The sequence below is a fragment of the Sylvia atricapilla genome, chromosome 6 (assembly GCF_009819655.1).
Source record: "Sylvia atricapilla isolate bSylAtr1 chromosome 6, bSylAtr1.pri, whole genome shotgun sequence".
Classification (NCBI taxonomy): Eukaryota; Metazoa; Chordata; class Aves; order Passeriformes; family Sylviidae; genus Sylvia; species Sylvia atricapilla.
This window is the reverse complement of record NC_089145.1, coordinates 36,530,490-36,551,143: the sequence shown is the minus strand read 5'-3', so window position 1 is coordinate 36,551,143 and position 20,654 is coordinate 36,530,490. Positions and strand designations below refer to the sequence as shown.

General features: G+C 48.6%; 1 protein-coding gene across 1 annotated transcript; it reads left to right on the top strand.

Moving 5' to 3' along the window:
- Window positions 1-509: 509 nt before the first annotated feature.
- On the top strand, window positions 510-19,368 carry ERO1A (endoplasmic reticulum oxidoreductase 1 alpha). The gene is made up of 16 exons (XM_066321522.1): window positions 510-609; window positions 7,623-7,742; window positions 9,052-9,135; window positions 10,635-10,673; window positions 11,597-11,673; window positions 11,765-11,838; window positions 12,471-12,591; window positions 12,972-13,009; window positions 13,825-13,836; window positions 14,974-15,000; window positions 15,171-15,263; window positions 16,489-16,735; window positions 17,588-17,657; window positions 17,783-17,869; window positions 18,113-18,246; window positions 18,982-19,368. Exons 1-16 carry the CDS (start codon window positions 517-519, stop codon window positions 19,040-19,042), a joined length of 1,377 nt encoding a protein of 458 aa, XP_066177619.1. The 5' UTR covers window positions 510-516; the 3' UTR covers window positions 19,043-19,368.
- Window positions 19,369-20,654: the final 1,286 nt, after the last annotated feature.

Below are 20,654 nucleotides of genomic sequence, written 5' to 3'. Positions count from 1 at the left end.
TAAAATTTGCTTTGGTCTGAAATGTTAGCATTGCTTCTCATCCACTGGGTCGTTAGTGGGATAAAGTGGGTTTTTGGGGTTTTTTGTTTTTCTGTAACGTGCACATCACTGTTTTATATTGGTACCTGCCCCTCACTCCCTTCGTAGGTTGTAGTGGTCTAACTTTCTGGCGGAGACAAAACAAGGCACGACACGCTCGGGACCTTCCACCTGCTTTATTATTTTTGATAATAAAAACTTTGATCTGATCTTCACCTGCCAGACCCTCGGGGCTGAGCGCAGGGGGGGCTGCACCCCGAGCCCTCCCGTTCGGAGCGGGGCTAGAGGCACCGCCAGCCCCGTGTCCCTCGGCGCCGCCGTGTGACTCACGCGGCCGGGAAGCGTGGCGGTGTCCCCGGGCCCTGCCCGCCGTGTCCCCGCTCCGTGCGGCTTCGCTCGTAGCCGGCGGCGGCCGCGCCCCGGGCGGGGCGGTGCGAGCGGGGCGGCCCCTGCGGTGCGGCCGGCCCGAGCGCGGAGATGGCGGCGGCGATGGTGCTGCTGGCGCTGCTGCTGCTGCGGGCTCTGCCCGCCGCGCTGCCCCGCGGAGCCGAGCCACGCTGCTTCTGCCAGGTGGGCACTGCCCGGGCGTGGGGATGGCGGCTGGGCTCGTCGGGGGAAGGAGAGGGGCTTGGATGGGGCCGGCGGCCGGATCTGCGGTGCCCAGCACGGGAGGGGCGTGGAGCTGCTGGGGAGAGTGCGGAGGAGAGCATGGAGATGCTCCGAGGACTGCAGGAACTTTCCTGTGTGGAAAGACCTGGAGGAGAGAAGGCTCCGAGGAGAGCTCAGAGCTCCTTACAGGGCCTAGAGGGGTTCCAAGAGAGCTGGAGAGGGGCTGGGGACAAGGGATGGAGGGACAGGACACAGGGAATGGCTTCCCACTGCCAGAGGGCAGGGAGAGATGGGATACAGAGAACGAATTCTTGGCTATGAGGTTGGTGAGGTCATGGCACAGGGTGCCCAGAGAAACTGGCTGCTCCTGGATCCCTGGAAGTGTCCAAGGGCAGATTGGACAGGGCTTGGAGCAGCCTGGGATGGTGGAAGGTGTCCTTGCCCTTGGCAGGAGGTGGGACTGGATAAGCTTTAAAGTCCCTTCTAACCCAAACCATTCCAGGATTCTGTGATTCTCTTCCATGCCATCATAACTGTATTCTCTTCCTGCTCCTATCAGGAGAGAGATGTGCTCCAACTTGTTGAGCATTTCTTCCCCAGCTACCCAAGTACCCATCCTGGGATGTTTCAGGGATATCATTGCTATTCGTGGGAGCTGCTTCATCCCCTCTCTTGCCTTGCTCTTCTCCCTGCTCGGCTGTCCAGGACAGAGTGTGGCTGCAGCGGGCTCCTGCCGCCCTGCCCTGCCATGCCCAGATGTGAGCTGGGCTGCTCTGCTCCCTAAAACTCTTGCAGGGTTAATTCCTCTTATTGTGTGCCAGGTGTGTCACTGTGCACTCAGTGCAGCTTCTGTTGAGGTACAGTAGTGAGAGAACTGGGTACAGTTGACCAAGCATCTGGATTTAAGGAAGAGCTCACTCTGCAGTTCCTTCTGACCCCACTTTGCACAAGTAAAGTGGTTACCCCTGGATCCCTGGCAGTGTCCAAGGCCAGGCTGGACAGGGCTTGGAGCACCCAGGGGTAGTGGAAGGTGTCCCTGCCATGGCAGGGGGTGACATAAGATGGTTTTTGAGGTCCCTTGCAACCCGAATAATTCTTGTGATAAGCACATTCGCAAGATCAAGGAGTGAAGATGTCACAATGTCTTTAGTCCTGTATTTTATTGACTTTAAAAACAGGAAGCTTTTACAAAGGCTACTCTTGCTGTATTAAATTTCTAGTCCTCCAGTGTGGGTCAGGAATTGAGAGTGGAGAAAGAAAACAAATGGAATTACATTCTTGGCTTCAGCTTTGCCTTCTGGGGTGGCTCTTGACACTTTCAGCTTCCTGTGGAAATGGTAAATAAAAGCTCTGCTGATAAAGAATTGAAAAACATGCGTTTAGATTCTGGATCTCTGCAGGGTTTTCCCTTGCAGCTTCCTGTAAGCAGAGAAGATTGTCTCCTAAGGATTGATTGTTCAGTCAGGAGTGTGGAATGGGGTAAGAAGCTGTAACCACTAACTGAACTGGCATTCTGGCATGGCAGTGACTGGCAGGCTCTTTTCCTTGGGCTGGAGGAGCTGGCGTGATGCTTTGTGCACTGCTGGGTTGTTTCAACACACTTTTCATTCTGTGGAGCAGCTTGGTTTTCCCTACAAATGTTTAGGTCAGGACTTTTTATTACCTTTAGGAAAAGGTGTCATGTAGGGCAGCATTTCTCAGCCTTTCTAACCACCAAACCTTTTAAATCACACCCGAGGGCTGCCTCGTCTTTTGGTTAAAAATAAACTGCTGATCCTCTTGTGCAGAACTGGTCTGGTGGTTTTTATTTGCCACCAAAGTAAATGTAGGGCCAGCCTTAAATGATCTGGTTTGCCCTCTTTTGTTTAGCTCCTTAAAGGCCTGGTACAGCTTTTGGTTTCCTCCTGTGAACTGTCTCCTGCTGTCTCCTGAGCTTCTCAGGTGAAGAAGCCTTGATGTGGGGTGACTGAAAGAGCTCTGACTTGTCTGTCAGCCTGTGCTGCGACAGTTGACAAGGGCCACTTTTGGGAGTGCTGCTCCAGCAGTATTCCAAGTGCTGACTTCAGCAGGCCGTGATTCTGGAATGGGTGTTGTACTCCTGTCTGTCTGCACCCAAGGCAATGCCTCACCTGCTTTTTGTCACTGTTATTTTATCTCCCTTCCTTAGAGACCAAGCAGCCCTGAAACTTTTATTAGAAACATCCATCTGTTGCTACAAACACTTGTGTTTCAAATACTGTTTTCTGCTTCCCAAGCTCTGATGAGCATTCCAATATGAAAATCCCCTCAAACTTTGCAGGCAGCTCATCCCCCCCTCGAGATATTCCTGTTTGCATCACAGCTTTAGTCAGCCATGGATGTCTTCTGTATATTCTTGGTAATTATTGTTCATTTGCTGTTTACAGGCTGGTGCAGCTGCATTAAGGATGTGCTGCAGGTGTTTGGCAGACAGGGATTTTGCCGAGGTTTCCGGTCTGGCTGAGGGCTGGTTCCCTTTGGGAATGTTTCTGTGGGCAGGACGCTGTCATTAGGGGTGAGTCTGGGCATGGAGAGTTTCCTCCTTGGTACCTGGGCAGGCTTTCAAGCTGTCCTTGAGTTCCTGTTGGTGTTCACTCTGCAGCCTCCAGGGCAGGAATTCATTCCTAGCACAGTTCCCAGTTTCTCTGGGGTAGCTTCAGGAGGAGTTTCCAGGTGGAGAGAAGCAGATCTTTGGAGGTAGATTCTGCTCCTCTGCTCTGCTCTGGGTGAGATCCCTCCTGGAATAATGTGTCCTGCTCTGTAGTCCTTCCAGAGCAGGAGAGAGGTGGAGCTGTTTGAGCGAATCCAGAGGAGGCCACCAAGATGATCAGAGCAGCTCTCCTGTGAGGAAAGGCTTGGGAGACTTGGGATTGTTCAGCCTGGAAAGGACAAGACTTCAGAGTGGCCTAATTGTGACCTTCTTGTCCCTGAAGGGAGATGACAAAAAAGGTGGAGAGAGATGATTTACAAGGGATGGAGTGCCAGGACAAGGGGAACGGCTTACCACTGCCACAGGGTAGGGAATGGATGGGATATTGGGAAGGAATTCTTCCCTGTGAGGGTGCTGAGGCCCTGGTACAAGTTGCCGAGAGAAGCAGTGCCTGCCCCTGGATCCATGGAAGCGTCCAAGGCCAGGTTGAATGAGGCTTGGAGCAGCCTGGGATGATGGAAGGCATCCCTGCCCATGGCAGAGGGTGAAACTAAATGGTCTTTAAGCTCCCTTCCAACCCAAATCGTTCTGGGATGCTGTGGCAGCCCTTCAGGCCCTGTGGTTTGACCCCATCCTGAGGCTCCCATGCGAGATGCATTTCTGTGTGAGTTCTGGAAAACCTAGTCTTTTTTTTTCTGGGCAGAAGATGGGACTAAAGCACCTGGAATGGTAGATAATGCTTCCAGGGCAGGTGAAGGAATGACTGTCCTCAGCTGTCTGCCAGCAACTTGCTCCAAGTGCACTGGCAAGGATGAAAGAGAAATAATTTCATAGAATCATAGAATATCCTGAGTTGGAAAGGACCCACAAAGATCATCAAAGTCCAGCTCCTTTGTGCCAGGAAACTTCTGTTGAGGGAGCAGGGAAGGCATCTGCTCATCATTGGCCTGGGATTGCTGTGGCTTGTCCAGAGGAGCAGGCAGTGCCAGGGATGTTGGTACAGGCTAAACTCAACCCCTCAGCCTCTGTGGCATTCCCTTCCCTGTGCCCGGTTGTGGCTGCAGGGGGAGATGCAGGAAAAAGTTTTCCTTCTTTCCTGTCAGGCTGTGGTGTGGGACATAGCTAGAAGAAATCCTGAAATCCACTGCTCAGAGGAGGTTCCTGTGACACTCAGGAGAGCAGAAAGAAGGTGGGAGGAGCAGCCTGACAGGAATGGAGGTTGAAGCAGTGACCAAACCCAGGGATTGCACAGTCCCTGCTCTTGGTGTTCCCAACCAGCACCTGAGGTGGGTCTGTCGGAGTTCTGTGAGCACGTCACCCCTGGGCGCTTACTCAGCACCCAGAGCCGCTCCTGCCGCGTCTGTCCCGGCGGCTCCCTTGCATCTCTTCCCAGTGGGAAAGCCCAGCCCTGTCTCTCAGCCTCCTGCCAGCTTCTCACACCCAAGGCAGGTGGAACAAAACCCCCTCAGCTCAGTGATTCACAGTGCCAGCAAGCGCATGGCACGTGTTGGGGCCTGGATCCATCTGTGGTTTATCTCAAACATTTATCTCATTGGCACAGGTTGAAGATGTAGGTAAATATTTTGTTTGTGGGGTGGGAGGAAGTGTTTTAAGGTACCACCTACTAAAGGGCACGTTTGACATGTGCCAAAGCTCAACTGCTCTGGCTGCAGAAGGTGAGGTCCCAAACCAAGTGAGGGCTGAAAAATGGGTTCTGGGGTGCTCATGGAGCAAGAGGGAACTTTTGAAATGAAGTTTCAAATGATTGACACTGCCACTTCCCTGAGCCTTCAAGTGGCTCAGCTTCAAGTTCTTTGCTGGGGGCATCACTGGGGCTTTCACCAGGGCTCTGAGGAGCCTCAGCTCTGGATGTTCTTGATGCTGCTTCTCTTCTGTGCTCCTTTGGCTGTGAGCTTTGCTAGGTTGGGCACACACAGGCTGGGGAAATTGCCCATTTCTGCCCAGTTCAACTGAAATCCTCAGAGGAAGAAAGATTGAGCAGAGGTGGAGTTTTCCCATCACTTCCCCTTTGCCCCTTGCCCCCTTGTGTTCAGGGTGACCCTGAGGCTGGTTGCACCAATAAACTGGTATTTGGAGGGCTCCAAAGCACAACCCCATCAGTCCTAAGAATTTTGGGATCATCTCCAGTACTTCACTCTGGATTATATTCAGGATGAGGTTGGTTCTGGCTTGAATTGGTCACCAGGCTTAACAAAAACAGACCTGGCCCAAATGGTGCTTCCAGTGGAGGGGTTGGTGGGAGCTCCAGAGTTCTCACTTACAGGAATGTAAGTCACTTCCTTTAGAGCGACATCTTTGTCAAGCATGGATACAGAGAGCAACTCTGTATGAAGATTATCCCCAAATCTTTTTGTAGGCCACTTTGAGACCCAACCTTTAAGCTTCCTGTCTCAAAGGATGCCAAGATTCCAGGAAATAAAAATGTGGTTGGTTGGTGGCTTGCTGTGGTTTCTTGTTTTGATGTTTGTTTTTTTGTTGTTTTTTTTTTTTTAATGTATATATAATTTTGAAACGGCTTTAAATTGGGTAACTGGATTAGCAAATTGCTACTGTTTATTTTTACGAGGGTGATTCAGGTTAGTGGAAATCTTAAATCACTGTTAATCTTCATTACCATGCAAAACGCAGGACAGAATTCAGTAAATGTGTGAGGGTGACACACTGAGCTTCAGTGTAAACACTTAAAATATGCGTGAGCCTCCAAATCATGCTGCCTCAACAAAATAGAGTTGTTCCAGTAGGGCAGGGAACTCTGGCTATTTTTTCCCCCACCTCCCCATTTCATGTGACTCCATGCTCCATTTCTGCCATCCTCCTCTCAGCTCCATTTCCATGGTGGTAAATATAATGGTTTTATTTGAGTTGTTGTGTAGCTCTTGCTGAATTATGAGGAGCAGCTGAGGGAGGTTTCTCAGCCTGGAGAAAAGGAGGCTCAGGGGGGACCTTGTGGCTCTGCACAAGTCCCTGACAGGAGAGGACAGCCAGGTGGGATCAGGCTCTGCTCCCAGGGAACAGGGACAGGACAAGAGGAAACAGCCTCTAGTTGTAACAGGGGAGGTTTAAAATGGCTATTAGGGAATATTTCTTCATGGAAAGGGTTGTCCAGCCCTAGCACAGCTGCCCAGGGCAGTGGTGGAGCCCCCATCTCTGGAGGGATTTAAAAGCTCTGTAGATGTGGCACCTGATGAATGGTTGAACTCAGTGATCTTTTCTAACCTGAATGATTCCAGGATTCTATGATTTCCCCAAGGACTCACTGGGGGTGTGGGGGAAGCAAAACTACTGTGTTGAGCAACTTTGTCATCAGCCAGTAATGGATGTGTCAGGAAACCACAGCTGAATTTTTTTTTTTTTTTCCTTCAGGGCTTGCACAAAGCCTGTTGAGTTGTTCAGGATGATGCAAGAAGGATCCATCAGATTTAGAACAAATGTTTCTCTGAGGAGAGCAGAGGGACTGTTGCGGTTAATTACACAATCATGGGATGCTCTGGGTTGGGAGGGTTCTTAAAGCTCATCCCATTCTACCCCCTGCCCTGGTCAGGGACACCTTCCACTATCCTGAGGTGCTCCAAGCACCTGTCCTTGGACATTTCCAGGGATCCAGGGTAGCCTTTGGATCTCTCAGCAGGACCTCTCAGCAGCCTTTGCCAGGGCCTCACCACCCTCACATCAGGAAATCCTTCCCAATCTCCCATCTATTCCAGCCCTCTGGCAGTGGGAAGCCATTCCTTGTGTCCTGGCACTCCATCCCTTGTAAATATCTCTCTCCATCTTTCTTGTCAGCTCCTTCAGGTACTGGGAGGTGCAGTTAGATCAGCCTGGAGCCTTGTCTTTTCCAGGCTGAGCAATCCCAACTCTCCCAGCCTTTCCTCATAGGGGATCTCTCCATCCCTCTCATCAGCTTGCTGTGGTTCTGATCAAATCAAATCAATGGCTGCAGCACTGCTGATTAACAACAAGGACTTTCTTTGAGGGCTGTCATTGTGTCATTGTTGCCTGACTGGTTCCATATGCAAACTCCAGCTCTCAGCTCTGTTATCCTGCAGGAATTGCTTTTCCTGAGGCTCATCCAGGAGGGAACCTGAGCTGGTAGCTGTGGCTCACAGCTGTCACTGCAGCCACATCCATCCTGCTTAAACTTAACTTGACTCTCAGGGAAAAGGAAAGAAAAGGATGGAATATTTTATTGTCTGCAGTGTTTAAAGTCCTGGCCAAGTTGTTTATATTTGATTTATTATTTTTGATGGTTTTGATTTTGATTTTTTCGGGTTTTTTTCTCCCCCAGGTTACTGGTTATTTAGATGACTGCACCTGTGATGTAGAAACCATCGATGCCTTCAACAACTACAAACTTTTCCCTAGATTGAATGAACTCCTGGAAAGTGACTATTTTAGATACTACAAGGTAATTTTCTCTTACAAGAATTGCATTTATTTTTGTGCTGCTGTCTTTTTTTTTTTTTTGTTTAATCTCCCATGAACTTATTGCTGATCTTTTTAAAATCAGACACCTGCATTTTAACCTTGATCTTTTAAGTGTGCAGTCAGTAAGTTGGACCCTTCTGTTATGAGGAAAATCTTAATAAAATGCAAGGTACTTTTAAGATGATCTCAGAGTTATTTTCTTATCCATTTCCCCCTCTCAAGCAACATATTAATGAGAGGACTTTGGTGAGCTGTGATTTAAAGATGCTGATGACCAGTTATCCATAATTAGAGGATTCATGGTGACTCCCCACTGACATGGAAAACCTGGATTAATTACAGACACTCAGGTTCATTGATGGTTGCTGCTGCCAGGCATTCCATGGATTAAATTCTATGAGATGGGTTCTGCTCCTATTCAGTCAGATTCCTTTTATCCCCCTCTCTTCCAAACCAAACAAATCTTGTTCAGTGTTAATTGTTTTAGAAGAATTATACTTGATACTAACTCATGGAAGAGAAAAACTGGGATTTGTTAAAGAAGCTCATGTCCTTCCTCCTTCCAGGGTTGGGATTTGTAACAGAAATACTGAGATAGGTCTGAAGGAAGTGTAGAATCCTGAAATTCCAGAATTGTTTGAGTTGAAAGGGACCTTAAAGCCCATCCATTTCCACCCCTGCCGTGGGCAGGGACACCTTCCACTATCCCAGGCTGCTCCAAGCCCTGTCCAACCTGGCCTTGGACACTTCCAGGGATCCAGGAGCAGCCACAGCTTCTCTGAGAATTCTATCTCAGCCCCTCTCCACCCTCACAGCCAAGAATTCCTTCCCAATATCCCATCCATCCCTGCCCTCTGGCAGAGGGAAGCCATTCCCTGTGTCCTGTCCCTCCATCCCTTGTCCCCAGTCCCTCTCCAGCTCTCCTGGAGCCCCTTTAGGCCCTGCAAGGGGCTCTGAGCTCTCTCCTTAGCTGTCTCTGGAACCTTCTCCTCTCCAAGCGAACACCCCCAGCTCTCCCAGAAGAGCTCTGGCCCTCAGAACATTGTGGAATAATGGAAATGTCTGTGTGGGAGAGCACCAGCAGAAAGATCTAAGCAAGGATTAAAAGGATAAGCTGTTCTGATAACAAGGTTATGAGTGATGTTATCAGTCTGGGTCACCGAGGAGTTGCTGATGTGGGAACAAACAAGTGCAGAACATGGATTTCTGTTGGAAAACTGGGCAGTGGAAGGTTGGCTTGGCTGCATGGGGGCAATGAGTTATTGAATAGGGTGATGTGCTATTTGCAGGTAAACCTACAGAAACCTTGTCCCTTTTGGGAGGACAACAGTCACTGCGGAATGAGAGACTGTGCTGTGCAGCCCTGCCCCTCTGTAAGTACAAAATCCATTCTTTTGCATCTTTTTTTGTTTTGTTTTAATTTAACTTTAGCAGACCAAGAGGGAACAGCAGGCAAGTGACTGAATCTCGTTGTTTTAGTTAGAGCATAACTGGGGCTCTGATGGATCTTTCATGGGTACAGCAACACTGGTGGCCATAAGAAAGGCCAAAATACAAAATTCTGAAGGTTTCAAGACTGACTGAGATTTTAATAGATGACCTGCAAACAGCCAAAACCTTCTCCTGGTCCTTTTTTATTATTCTTATTTCCATTACTAGGTAGTTTTTAGGGTAAATCCATTATTGTTTTTGTGTTAGTTGACAGAATTTTACCCTGTTGCCCATGAGCTGCAGTGTGATTTAGTTTTGGCTGATGAATTGGACTAAGAGCTTTCCAGCCCTCTTCTTGTAGGACAAATGGCTCTTTCAGCATCCTGTTGCCAAAGGCACTCTTGTCCCTGTATCCTGGACAAAAGGCTTTTGTCCCCTCAGCTGTAAGAAAACATCTTGACTGCAGATATCTGCCTAAAAAGAAGGGGGTGAGAAGGTGAGGGAATCACAACTTGGTGGCTGGTGTTCCCTTTGGGGACATTTCATGTTTAGGTATTGACAGCCAGCACAGACTGTCTTACTCCCTCACTCTTGGGTTCTAAAATGGAATGAGGAATTTTTTTTTTACATCCAAATAACCCTAAATGTTGTTTAAATACTTTTTCTTCCTTAAAAAAGATCTGTTTTTGGTAGTGATTATGACTAATGTGATGGAGTTATGTTACAATTACGTAAGTTTTAGCTTAGTTGTTCTTTAGCTTAAAGTTGTTCTTATTTTAAGAACTGACTGTCCCTGCTGTCCTTAATTATTTTGATTTGAGTTCCTTTCATCCTGAAATCAATAAAATAACTCTTATTGTTTAATTTTTTTCTTTGCCATCACAGTATTTGCTCCTGTAGAAGTGGTTCTATTGCCTTCCTGCTCCCAGAGAAAATGGAAGTTGAGGAAAATTTGGGGTCTGGTTGTTGTGGGGTTGGCAGGGCTGATGGTATGGTCAGAGGGAATTTTGGAATGTCTTGTATCAGGGGCTGGTAGATGCAACATCTGAGGAGACACCTGGGCTCCTGCCAGGAAGGTGATACCAGACCTGGACTGACCAGAGGCAGCTCTAGCTCCTCTGGAATTTCTGTTGGCTTCCCCAGATTGCTGTTTGGATAAGCAAAGAACCTGATGCAGCAGCCGTGGAAGGCTGCAGACCTTTGGAGAAGAGGAATCTTGCAAAAAACAAAACAAAACAAAACAAAAAAAAACCCACTAGGAAAGTTGCTTCTTCTTGGTCTGGGGAAGAGTGAGGAGTTGGATGTGTTGCAAGCTGGGCTGTGTGTTTTGGTCACCTTCTCACCTCTGGCAGCTGTGGTGGCATCCCAAACCTTTCCCAAAGACAGGGCTGAGAGGTCTCATAAGCCCCACGTGTGGCACATGCTTTGCTTTGTCTTTCAGGATGAAGTCCCAGATGGAATCAGATCTGGAAGTTACAAGGTGGGTGTAACAAAAGGAGTACAAAAGGATGAGGTTTGTTTTGTGGTCCAGTTTTGTGCCATAGAACTGATAAGGTTGGAAAAGACCTCTAAGATAATCGAGTCAAATTGTCACCCCACCACCCTTGTGTTCATCACTAATCCATGACTTTAAGTACAACATCCATGTGTTTCTTGATCACTTCCGGGGTCCAGACTCCACCATCACCCTGGGCAGCTCCTTCTAATTCCTGACAACCCCTTTGGTGAAGGAATTTTCCCTAATATTCAACCTGAGCCTCCCCTGGCTCTGCCTGAGGCCGTTCCCTCTCCTCCTGTCCCTGTTCCCTGCGAGCAGAGCCCAAATCCCCTCTGGCTGTCCCCTCCTGTCAGGGACTTGTGCAGGGCCAAAAGATCCCCCTGAGCCTCCTTTTCTCCAGGCTGAGCCCCTTTCCCAGCTCCCTCAGCCTCTCCTGGTGCTCCAGACCCTTCCCCAGCTCCATTCCCTTGTTTAAACATGCTCTAGCCCCTCAATGTCTTTTTTGTCGTGAGGGGCCCAAAACTGCCCCCAGGATTTAAGTGTGGGTGAGTATTTGTCAGGATGCTTTTTAGGCCTAAATTTTTACTCTCTTCAAGTGCTTGGGATGCCACAGAGCCTCTGAGGTGGCTGTCCTGGAGCCAGGTATTCCTGACATCTCTCCAAGAGCAGGTGTCACCAGGCACAAAAAGCTCCTCTGGCAGTGCCAGAGGCTGCCCCGAGTCCCTGCAAGACTCGTCACCATTGCATAAGCCTTCAGATATCTGCAGACATCCTGTGCAAACACAAGCTGGGGTGAATCATGAAAGTGTTTCTGGGGCTTAACCTGGATAGTGGCTAAATTAAAACAGCAAAAAAATTTCCTTTTTAATCCTCATCCCTCCCCACCCCTTTGCTTTCCAACCCAGTACTCGGAAGAAGCCAATAACCTCGCTGAAGAATGTGAAGAAGCCAAGAGGCTCGGAGCTGTTGATGACTCTTTGAGGTTTGACTTCTTTTGCCATAATCCTTCCTTGCCTTGAAGGAAAGCTCAGATCAGAGCTCTCTCTGAGAGTTCTTCCCCATGTTTTTTGCAGCAAGGAAACACGGCAGGCAGTGCTGCAGTGGGCACAGCACGATGACTCCTCGGACAGCTTCTGTGAGGCTGATGGTACGGGGGCCTGGGAGAGCTGGCAAGGCTTGAAATGGAATTTAAGCACAATGGTTTGGGTTGGAAGTGACCTTAAAGCCCATCTTATTCCATGGAAGGACCTTTCACTATCTCAGGTAGCTCCAAGCCTGACCAGCCTGGCATTGGACACTTCTGAGGATCCAGGGGCAGCCAGAGTTTCTCTGGGCACCCTGTGCCAGGGCCACTCCACCCTCACAGGGCAGAATCTCTTCCCAAAATCCCATCTATCCCTGCCCTCTGACAGTGGGAAGCCATTCCTTGTATCCTATCCCTACAGTTCCTGAGGTAGACCTCTTCTGCCACTTCATGTAGCCTCTTCAGATCCTGGAATGTTGCTGTGAAGGCTCTATACAACCTCTTCTTCTCCAGGCTGGACAGCCCCAATTCCAGGCCAAAATGTAATATTCCAGCAAAATAGCATTTCTGCTCCTTTCCATACCCTCAACCTCAGTTTTTTGAAAATAATACACAAATATTTCTGATAAAGCTTCCTTGCTGCTTTAGGCCTGGCTGTGTTTAGCAAGGTGGGGAAGAGGTGGCTGGATCAGCCTTGGAAAATGTCATTTTCCCTCAGAAATTGGTTGTCCCTGACCCAGCACTCTGCTCCACAGACATCCATTCTCCTGATGCTGAGTATGTGGATTTACTCCTGAATCCAGAACGTTACACTGGCTACAAGGGGCCAGATGCCTGGAAAATTTGGAACAGTATTTATGAAGAGAACTGCTTCAAGTAGGTGCTTTGGGGGGACAAGTTCCACAAGCCAGAAGGTGCTGATTTGTGCAGAGGGGCACTCTGTCTTTGCTCCAGTGCCTGTGCAGGGTGGAATACACTGGGGACAAGTCATGTGGCTGTCCCCAAAGAAGACACTTGAGTTTTCCTGCCTGTTTTTTTGGAAAAAAAAGAAGAAAACACCACCAAAATCCCACAGAAACCCACATTTTGCTCTATCCTTTCTCTTCTGAGCAAAGCTAAAGCATGGAAGGGGTTTTTAGATCCCCTCAGGCTCTTTGACTGCAGAAGCAGTTACTTCTGCTCTGCTTTGTTTGTGCATGCAAGAGACAGTAACTTATTTACATCTCTTATTTAAATGATATTTTTCCCCCTCCTAGGCCTCAGAATGTAAAAAGACCTTTGGCATCTGGCAGAGGTGAGTCATTTATTTGTCTCACTAAGTGGGTTAGTAGTGAACTGATCCCAGCTCCAGGAACAGTTACTGTTCTCTGAGCTCCTTTTCCTGCTGCATGAGAAATATCTTGTAGCTCTTGACCAAGTGTAGAATCTGATGGCACCTGGAAGTGGGTTTTTCTAGCATCCATTGTGGAAAAGGAATGTTTGATCTTCCAGTCCTGGAAGAAACATGAGTTCTGGAGGGACTGGGAGGAGGACTGTGCCCTGAGCTCTCCCTGGGTCCCTGGTCTGTACTTGGCTGTACTTGGCAGTGCCAAACCATCTCTGATGGATTGAAATGAGAACCTTGCTGGGATCCTCCATGGAAACCACCTAGGAAGAGCAGCTCTGCCCTAGAGCCAAGGCCAGGCAGTATAAATGAAAGTAGGGAAGGGGTTTGGAAACATGAGAACATCATCAACCTCTGCCACAATCTCCTCATTTTCCACTAAATTATGGAGGTGTTTACCCCCTTCCTTTGACCCTGCTCTTCTCCTGCTGAAGGAGATGCACAATATCCCTGGGAATATCAGGTTTTACTTCCTTTGCAAATATTGATCCCTGCTGCATTGGTCAGGTTACTCAGCATTGTTGCTCATCCGGTGTCCTCACAGCTGCATTTGGAGTTCTCAGTGTTCAGAACATTTCCAAACCTCCCTGGAGAGGATCCTTCTCTTGTCAGAGCAGATGAACAGAGCAGTGCTTGTGCTTTGGAGCTTCATTTTGGTCGTGTTTAATGTTTTTATTCTCTCTTTCTTTCTCTCCCTCCACCACTTGTGCTTTTTTTTCCACCAGGAGATGACGGAGGTGAGTGGAACTGTTTGTTTTTACTGATAACAGAAACAAATGGGGTGTCTTTATCCTGCTGTCACAGGCTGGGCCATTAGATAATGCACCTGGTTAGCAAAATTATTAATCAGGCAAACCAGAAATTAGAGTGTTGGCATCAGAAAATCCTGAGGGGGATCACAGGGATCATTCAGTCCAACTCCTGGCCCTGCACAGACACCCCAACAATCCCACCCTGGGCATCCCTGGATGTCCAAGCACTCCTGGAGCTCTGGCAGCCTTGGGAATGTCACCATTCCCTGGGGAGCCTGGGCAGGGCAGAACCTTTCCCTGAAATCCAGCCTGACCCTCCCTGGCTCAACTCCAGCCCTTCTCTGGGTCCTGTCCCTGGTGAGCAGAGTGAAGAGGAGATCCCTATGAGCTCCCTATCCCAGCCCATCCTCATATGAAGGGCTTAAAAAGTCCACCAGCATTTTTTTAACAGCACAAATCCAGTTTGAAGGCAGTCACGCAAGTGTGAGAAGCCTTGGGGAACTGGAATTGTCCTGGGATGTTTTCAGTGGTTATTACCGAGAACGCTTTGAACAGACTCATAATCCCAAAAGTCTCTGGAGCTGTAGGAGCTGGGTGCCCAACTCCCTCAGGCCCTGGGAAGGGCTGTTCCTTGGAGTTCTCCATTCTCCACAGCATTTTCTTATCTTCAAACTATTCCCAAATCCTGATCTCCAGATCCCTCCCATGCACAGAGCAGGGATAGTGAAACCCTGACTTGTGGGATTCTGCACGCTTGCTTGCACTCGGTGTTTTTTTTGGTTGGTTGGTTTGTTTGTTTTATAAAAATATCCCTCTCCCCACTCTGCCCAGAAGAGGAAAGCAATCCCTGATCCTTGTTTTTCCCAGCACTGGGCAGTTCTGCTCCCCCCCAGCCCCTGGGGGAAAGCCCACATGCTGTTTTGAGCTGCTGCCATGCCATGTTAGAGAAGCATCAGTCACAAGGGTGGGCAGGAAAACTCTTTTCATGCTCTTTTAATGCTCCTTTCCCAATTTCTGCAAACTGGAGTCAGCAGAGGGTCCTCTGGGGCCAGCCTGGGAGGTGGATTCAGGGCATCAGGGCTTGGGCTGTACCCTCACTGATGTGTTTTCCTTTCTTTCCAGGGCACACGTTTTACAAGTGGCTCAAAGGTAATCCTTGGTCTGAACGTGGTTGCTCTTCCTGGGATGGACAGGGAATGGCCAGGGAGTGGGTGGGATGAGTGGCCACTCTCAGTGGGATTAGATTCCTGCCTCACAGCCAAGAGGATTGAAAATCCAGAGGGTGCTTTCAGTGTCTTAAACTGCCCTTCTCTTTGCAGGGGTCTGTGTGGAGAAAAGAGCTTTCTACAGGCTCATCTCTGGTCTCCATGCCAGTATCAACATCCACCTGAGTGCCAGGTACCTCCTGCAAGGTAAGTCCCGCTTCCTGCCCCAGCTTTTCTGCCTCACTCCAAACCTGACACTTCCATGGCTCTGCTAAATGCTGCTTGGAGCCTGTTCCAGCAGGATTCAGGCCTATTTGTGCTATTCTAGCACCCAGCTTGTGTAACAGGGTTAGGGATGCAGCTGCCACATGCCTTCAGGTCTGACAGGGGCTGGGCCAGGCTCTGTACCAGGACTTCCAGCACATACTCCCTCTGTTCTTCCTCCAGGGTTATTTTGGAGTGGGTTTCTAGCTGTGGGTCGAAGCTGTCTCTTCCCAGCCTGGTTTTATGATGGTCAGTTCAGCAATAACCTCACCTGGACTGGGAAATGCTTGGTTGGGCTTTCCCAAGGCCATTGATCCATTTCTAGAAGCCATTTCCATTTCACTTCCACTTCCATTTCCATTTCTTTCCCATGCTTTGGTCCATAAATACCTGTCTGAGGAATCCCAATTTCAACCCTGGGCTTGAAAAATCAAAGTGATAGCTGTTGGAATTTGGGCAAGTCATTTAGATTTAATGAAATAATTGTATTTAAGTCTCTACAGCCCACTCGGACCTCACCTCAATGGGAGTCAGGCCAGGTTGGAGTTGGGAGATGGGATAAAGTGGGAAACATCAGAGGCAAAAGATGAGTTGGGGCTGCAGCATCAAATTTATATGTTCCACTATGTGTTTTTTAGAATAATCTTAAATACCTGGTAAAATGAGCAACAGAAATATTCTTTGTGGCCTTGAAAATGGAAAATAGAGGCCAGTTTCCTCCGTTCTTGTTTTTCCATATCATCAGGAATTCTCCTAAGGTGTCCCTGTTCGTTAGGAAGTTCCAGGAATTACCTGAAAAAAGTCTGCAGGAGTTTTGTGTTTGCTGGGGTTTGAACTGAGTTGCAATCATGCCTCCCTTGAACAATTTTCAGGCAAAATTCCTTCACTGGAAGGGTTGTCAAGCATTGGAAGGGGCTTCCCGGGGAAATGGTGGAATCACCATCCCTGGAGGTCCGAGGAACGACTGGATGTGCCACTCAAAGGTTGGACTCAGTCCAAGGCTGATCTTGGAGGTCTTTTCCAACCTTAATGATTCTGTGGTTTTGGGGTCAGTGACTTGGAAAAGCTGACCTGGCTGGAATCCTGTTTCACCATTTCCCTGGAGGGAGGAGATGAACCAGAACTAAACCCCTCCACCTCACACCTTTGGGGTTTGTTTCTGTCTCAGACACGTGGTCGGAGAAGAAATGGGGCCCCAACGTCACCGAGTTCCAGCAGAGGTTTGATGAAGTCCTCACCAGTGGGGAAGGGCCCAGAAGACTCAAGAATCTCTATTTTCTGTACCTGATTGAGCTGAGGGCCCTCTCCAAAGTGCTGCCCTTCTTTGAGCGCCCAAGTTTCCAGCTGTACACCGGGAATAAAAGCCAGGATGCAGAAATGAAACACCTGCTGCTGGAAATTCTCCATCTGGCCAAGTAATTGCACTCAGTACCTGGGGACAGTGTCACTGGCACAATCTCTGACATGTAAAGCTCCTAGAAAGGCAGGTTCTGTGTTCTTTCCTGGAGTGATTTGTGCAGTAGAATTACAGAAACATGGAATGGTTTGGGTTGGAAAAGACCTTTTTAAAGGTCATCTAGTCCAGGCCCCTTACAATGAGCAGGGACATGGTACCAGCAGTGTAGTTTTGCTGGGAACACATTAATATCTGTATGCAAATTGCAGAATTTGGGTAATTAGTCCCACAGTTTGATTAGTCCCACAGTTTAATAGCCTCGGCTGCCTTTTGGATTTAGCAGAATTGAATTTAATAACTGCCTACGTGTCAGCCCTAAAATTGGCTACCTGTGTGACTCATCTGTGGGATACCAGGCCTGGCTTCGTGTTTGCAACTAGAAAAACATCCTAAATATCTTGGTAACAGAGGTTTGGGCTGTTGGATGGAGTTCAGAGTAAAAGGAATGGAAGATATTGGAACCCGGCAGAAATATGGTCTTCTAAAGTGATCCATATTTGATTTATCTTGTCACCCTCTTGTGCTTCTGTCTGTCAGAAAACAGACTGAAATTGCTTTTAAACCATTGAGCAATTGCTGAAAATATCTCCAAGGTGAGATGCCAGCTCAAATTGGAAGAGAGAATAAAATCCCAAGGTAGTTGAGGATTTTAAGTGACCTTAAATCATCTCATTCCATTCCTTGGGATTGGATGTCAGATTAAAACATCTCTGGAGATGTCCAGTGGCTCCTGCCTCTGTTTATGCCCACCCCTGACTGCAGCCATACAGTCAACCAGGGCAGAAATCAAACTCTCATCATTCCCTTCCAGGTCCTTCCCGCTGCATTTCGATGAAAACTCCTTCTTTGCAGGGAATAAAAAGGAAGCTGCGAAACTAAAGGTAATTTCTGCCAAGGACCCCACTGCAGGAGGCTTTTCCCCATTTCAGTCCCACTGAATTCCAGGATTAATTCCTGGAAGGAGTCCTAATTAGTGCATGACCAATATGAATATCTTTTCCCCCAGGAGGAATTTAGGCTGCACTTTAAGAATATTTCCAGGATCATGGATTGTGTTGGCTGCTTCAAGTGTCGGCTGTGGGGGAAGTTGCAGGTGAGATTTGTCAGGTGTTGGGACTGGTCCAATGGATACAGCTCAGGGCTGCTGATTCCTCACCTGTGCAGGCAGCAGCTGATTCCAGTTTGCTCAGCTTGGAAAACTGGGATAACCCAAGAGAGGGGAGGGCGTGCAGAGCCTGGGTGAAGTGAAATCCTCTTGCTCTGTTCAGATGATGTTGCCCAGGTGGAGGGAGTTTGGAATGCTGTTGTTCAAGAATCCTCTTTGATCCCTGCACAGACCCAGGGCTTGGGCACAGCCCTGAAGATCCTCTTCTCAGAGAACCTCATTGAGAAGATTCCTGAGAGCGGCCCTTCCTATGGGTTCCAGCTGACCAGACAAGAAATTGTGGCCTTATTTAATGCCTTTGGAAGGTGAGTTTGAGACTTTTGCCTCTGCTTTTGCATAAGCTACTGTGTTACATCCAGTTTGAGCTCTAATTTCAGTCAGTTCTCAGCAGTTTTGGTGAGAACTCTTGCCCGTGTCAATCTGATACCAGGTGTTGGTATGGAGTGCAACAACTGGAATGAATTAAAATACTCCTTATACTCTACATTTGTGTAAGGAATTCAAAGAAGCATTTATGCTAAGATACAAAGAATTTCATCATTTTTAAAGGATTGTGTGACTCTGTCCTTGGAGCACATTGTCCCAGGCAAGGGCTGCTTTCTTAGGCCTCTCCACCAGGTCATTCCCAGATCATGATTGCATTTAACAGGAATCCATCAGTCCAGCCTCTCTGGATGAGGAGTTTTTGTCAGAAAAGGAGGATAATGAGGCCTTTAGGAGGGGATTTCAGGACACTCTGGTTATACATGTGTTCTTTGTGATGCTGAGAGACCAGGAGTTTCTGGCAAACAGGTTTTTCCAAGGATAAGTTCCTTAACATCCTATTCCACTGTGCTTCCCAGTGTTTGCTTTAAAAAGAGGCAGGGGAATTAGTGAAGGGCCTGGTTGTAACCTCAACCTAATTTAGCTTGAATTCCAAATCTTCTCTTCCCAAGAGCTGCCTGAAGCTTTGCTTGATACAGCCCCTTTCTCCCAGATTTTAAATAATTCACTACATGAATGCTGCTGTAATGTTTCCCTTTTGCTTTCCTTGCACACAGAGTTTCAACCAGCGTGAAAGAACTGGAAAACTTTAGGACTCTCTTACAAAACATGACGTGAATTCAGTGGAGAAAGAGAAATTTGAGGACAAACACCATCATTCTACCACTGACTTAAAACCATGGAAACCACTTGCTGGGCCTCCTGTCCCATGATTGTCTGTAACCTGCTGAGGAGGTATTTTGTACAAGGGAAAAAAAAAACCTATATTTTTTTGTATTAAGGTGGGGACTATATGTAAATTTTATTTTAAATATTGGAAGATCATTTGGAATAACTCTTTGAAATATTGCTGAGCAATTTGGATGGATCAGACCCGTGGCCTTGCCTTTGGAAGCTGGAGGTAGGGCAAGAACTGTGCCATTGAATAAATTTGGGGGAAATTCCTTGTCTGCTCCATCATTCCAAGCAGCCCCTCACTCACAAGTGTGCCTACACCAACTTCTTGCTGCATAAAAAAACAACTTCAAGGGATTGTAGGAGCTGTTGCTGTCCCAAGGTGAATTCTTCTTGTGGGAACAGGCATTTCCTCATGCTCCTTGCACCCACTGGAGGCTGGGAAGATGCACCAAAGGAGAATCACGCTGGAGGAGCTCCACCTCTTCCCTTGTGGCACCTGGAGGCTGCCATTCCTCATTCAGGAAAAGCAGAATCTACCCTCAGCTGTGCTGGAGTGTCCATGGGGCAGCAGCTGTTGCCAGGACCCCAATCCTGGCCTTTTCCTGGCCTGTGCAAGTGGGTTTGGCCTCTTGGGGTCCGCTCCTTGGAGGCAGGGCTAAAATGGGAAAGGACGTGCTGGGCACGGCGTTGCTGCTCCTCGGAGGTGGCACCGAGTGAGTGCAGGGGAATTCTGCCCCACAAGCAAGGGGGCAGAGCTGCTGGGAAAGGGCAGAAACGCTCTCCTGGGCTGGACAAAATCCCATGGATCCTCCACAGCCATAAGGGTGAGATTCCCTACTCTGCTCCCCCAACAGGGATGGAGCCACCCTAATTGCACCATCCAAGATCCAACAGGGACAAAGGACAGGCTTGGTGTGGGCAGTGCTGCTGGAAAACAGAGCCCTCGTGCCTGGAGCTGTGTAGAAACCCTTCTGCTTTCTACCCTAAAATGTGAGGGGAGCAAGGAGAGGCAGTGTGTACTCCAGCAAAGCTGCTGCTCTTTGGCTCCAGGCCGTGTGGATGTGGATAAAGCTGGGAAAGGAATAAAGGAAGCTCCAAGTCTGGAGGTGGAGCTTCCAGCCCCTCTGTGCTGCTGGGGCTGGGAGGGCCAGTTCTGAGAAAGGACAAAGCACAGCCTCTGGCCAAAGTGTCTCTGAGCAGCCCTGGGAGCTGGTTTGAGATCACTGTACCTCACAAGATGGCGACACACAACCATGGCAGAGCCTCCCTGAGCTGGGAGGGTCCACAAGGGTGATGGAGTCCAACTGCTGTCCCTGCACAAGCTCCCACCCCCAACAATCCCACCCTGGGCATCCCTGGGATCCCACCTGGGACCTCTGGCAGCCTTGGGAATGTTCCCTGGGGAGCCTGGGCACCCTCTGGGGGAAGAACCTTTGTCTGATACCCAACCTAAAGCTCCCCTGGCTCAGCTCCAGCTGTTCCTCAGGGCTGCAACCAGAGAAACACCAGAGGAGAAACCCCCTGTGCCACCCCCAGCTCAGCCCTCAGACCC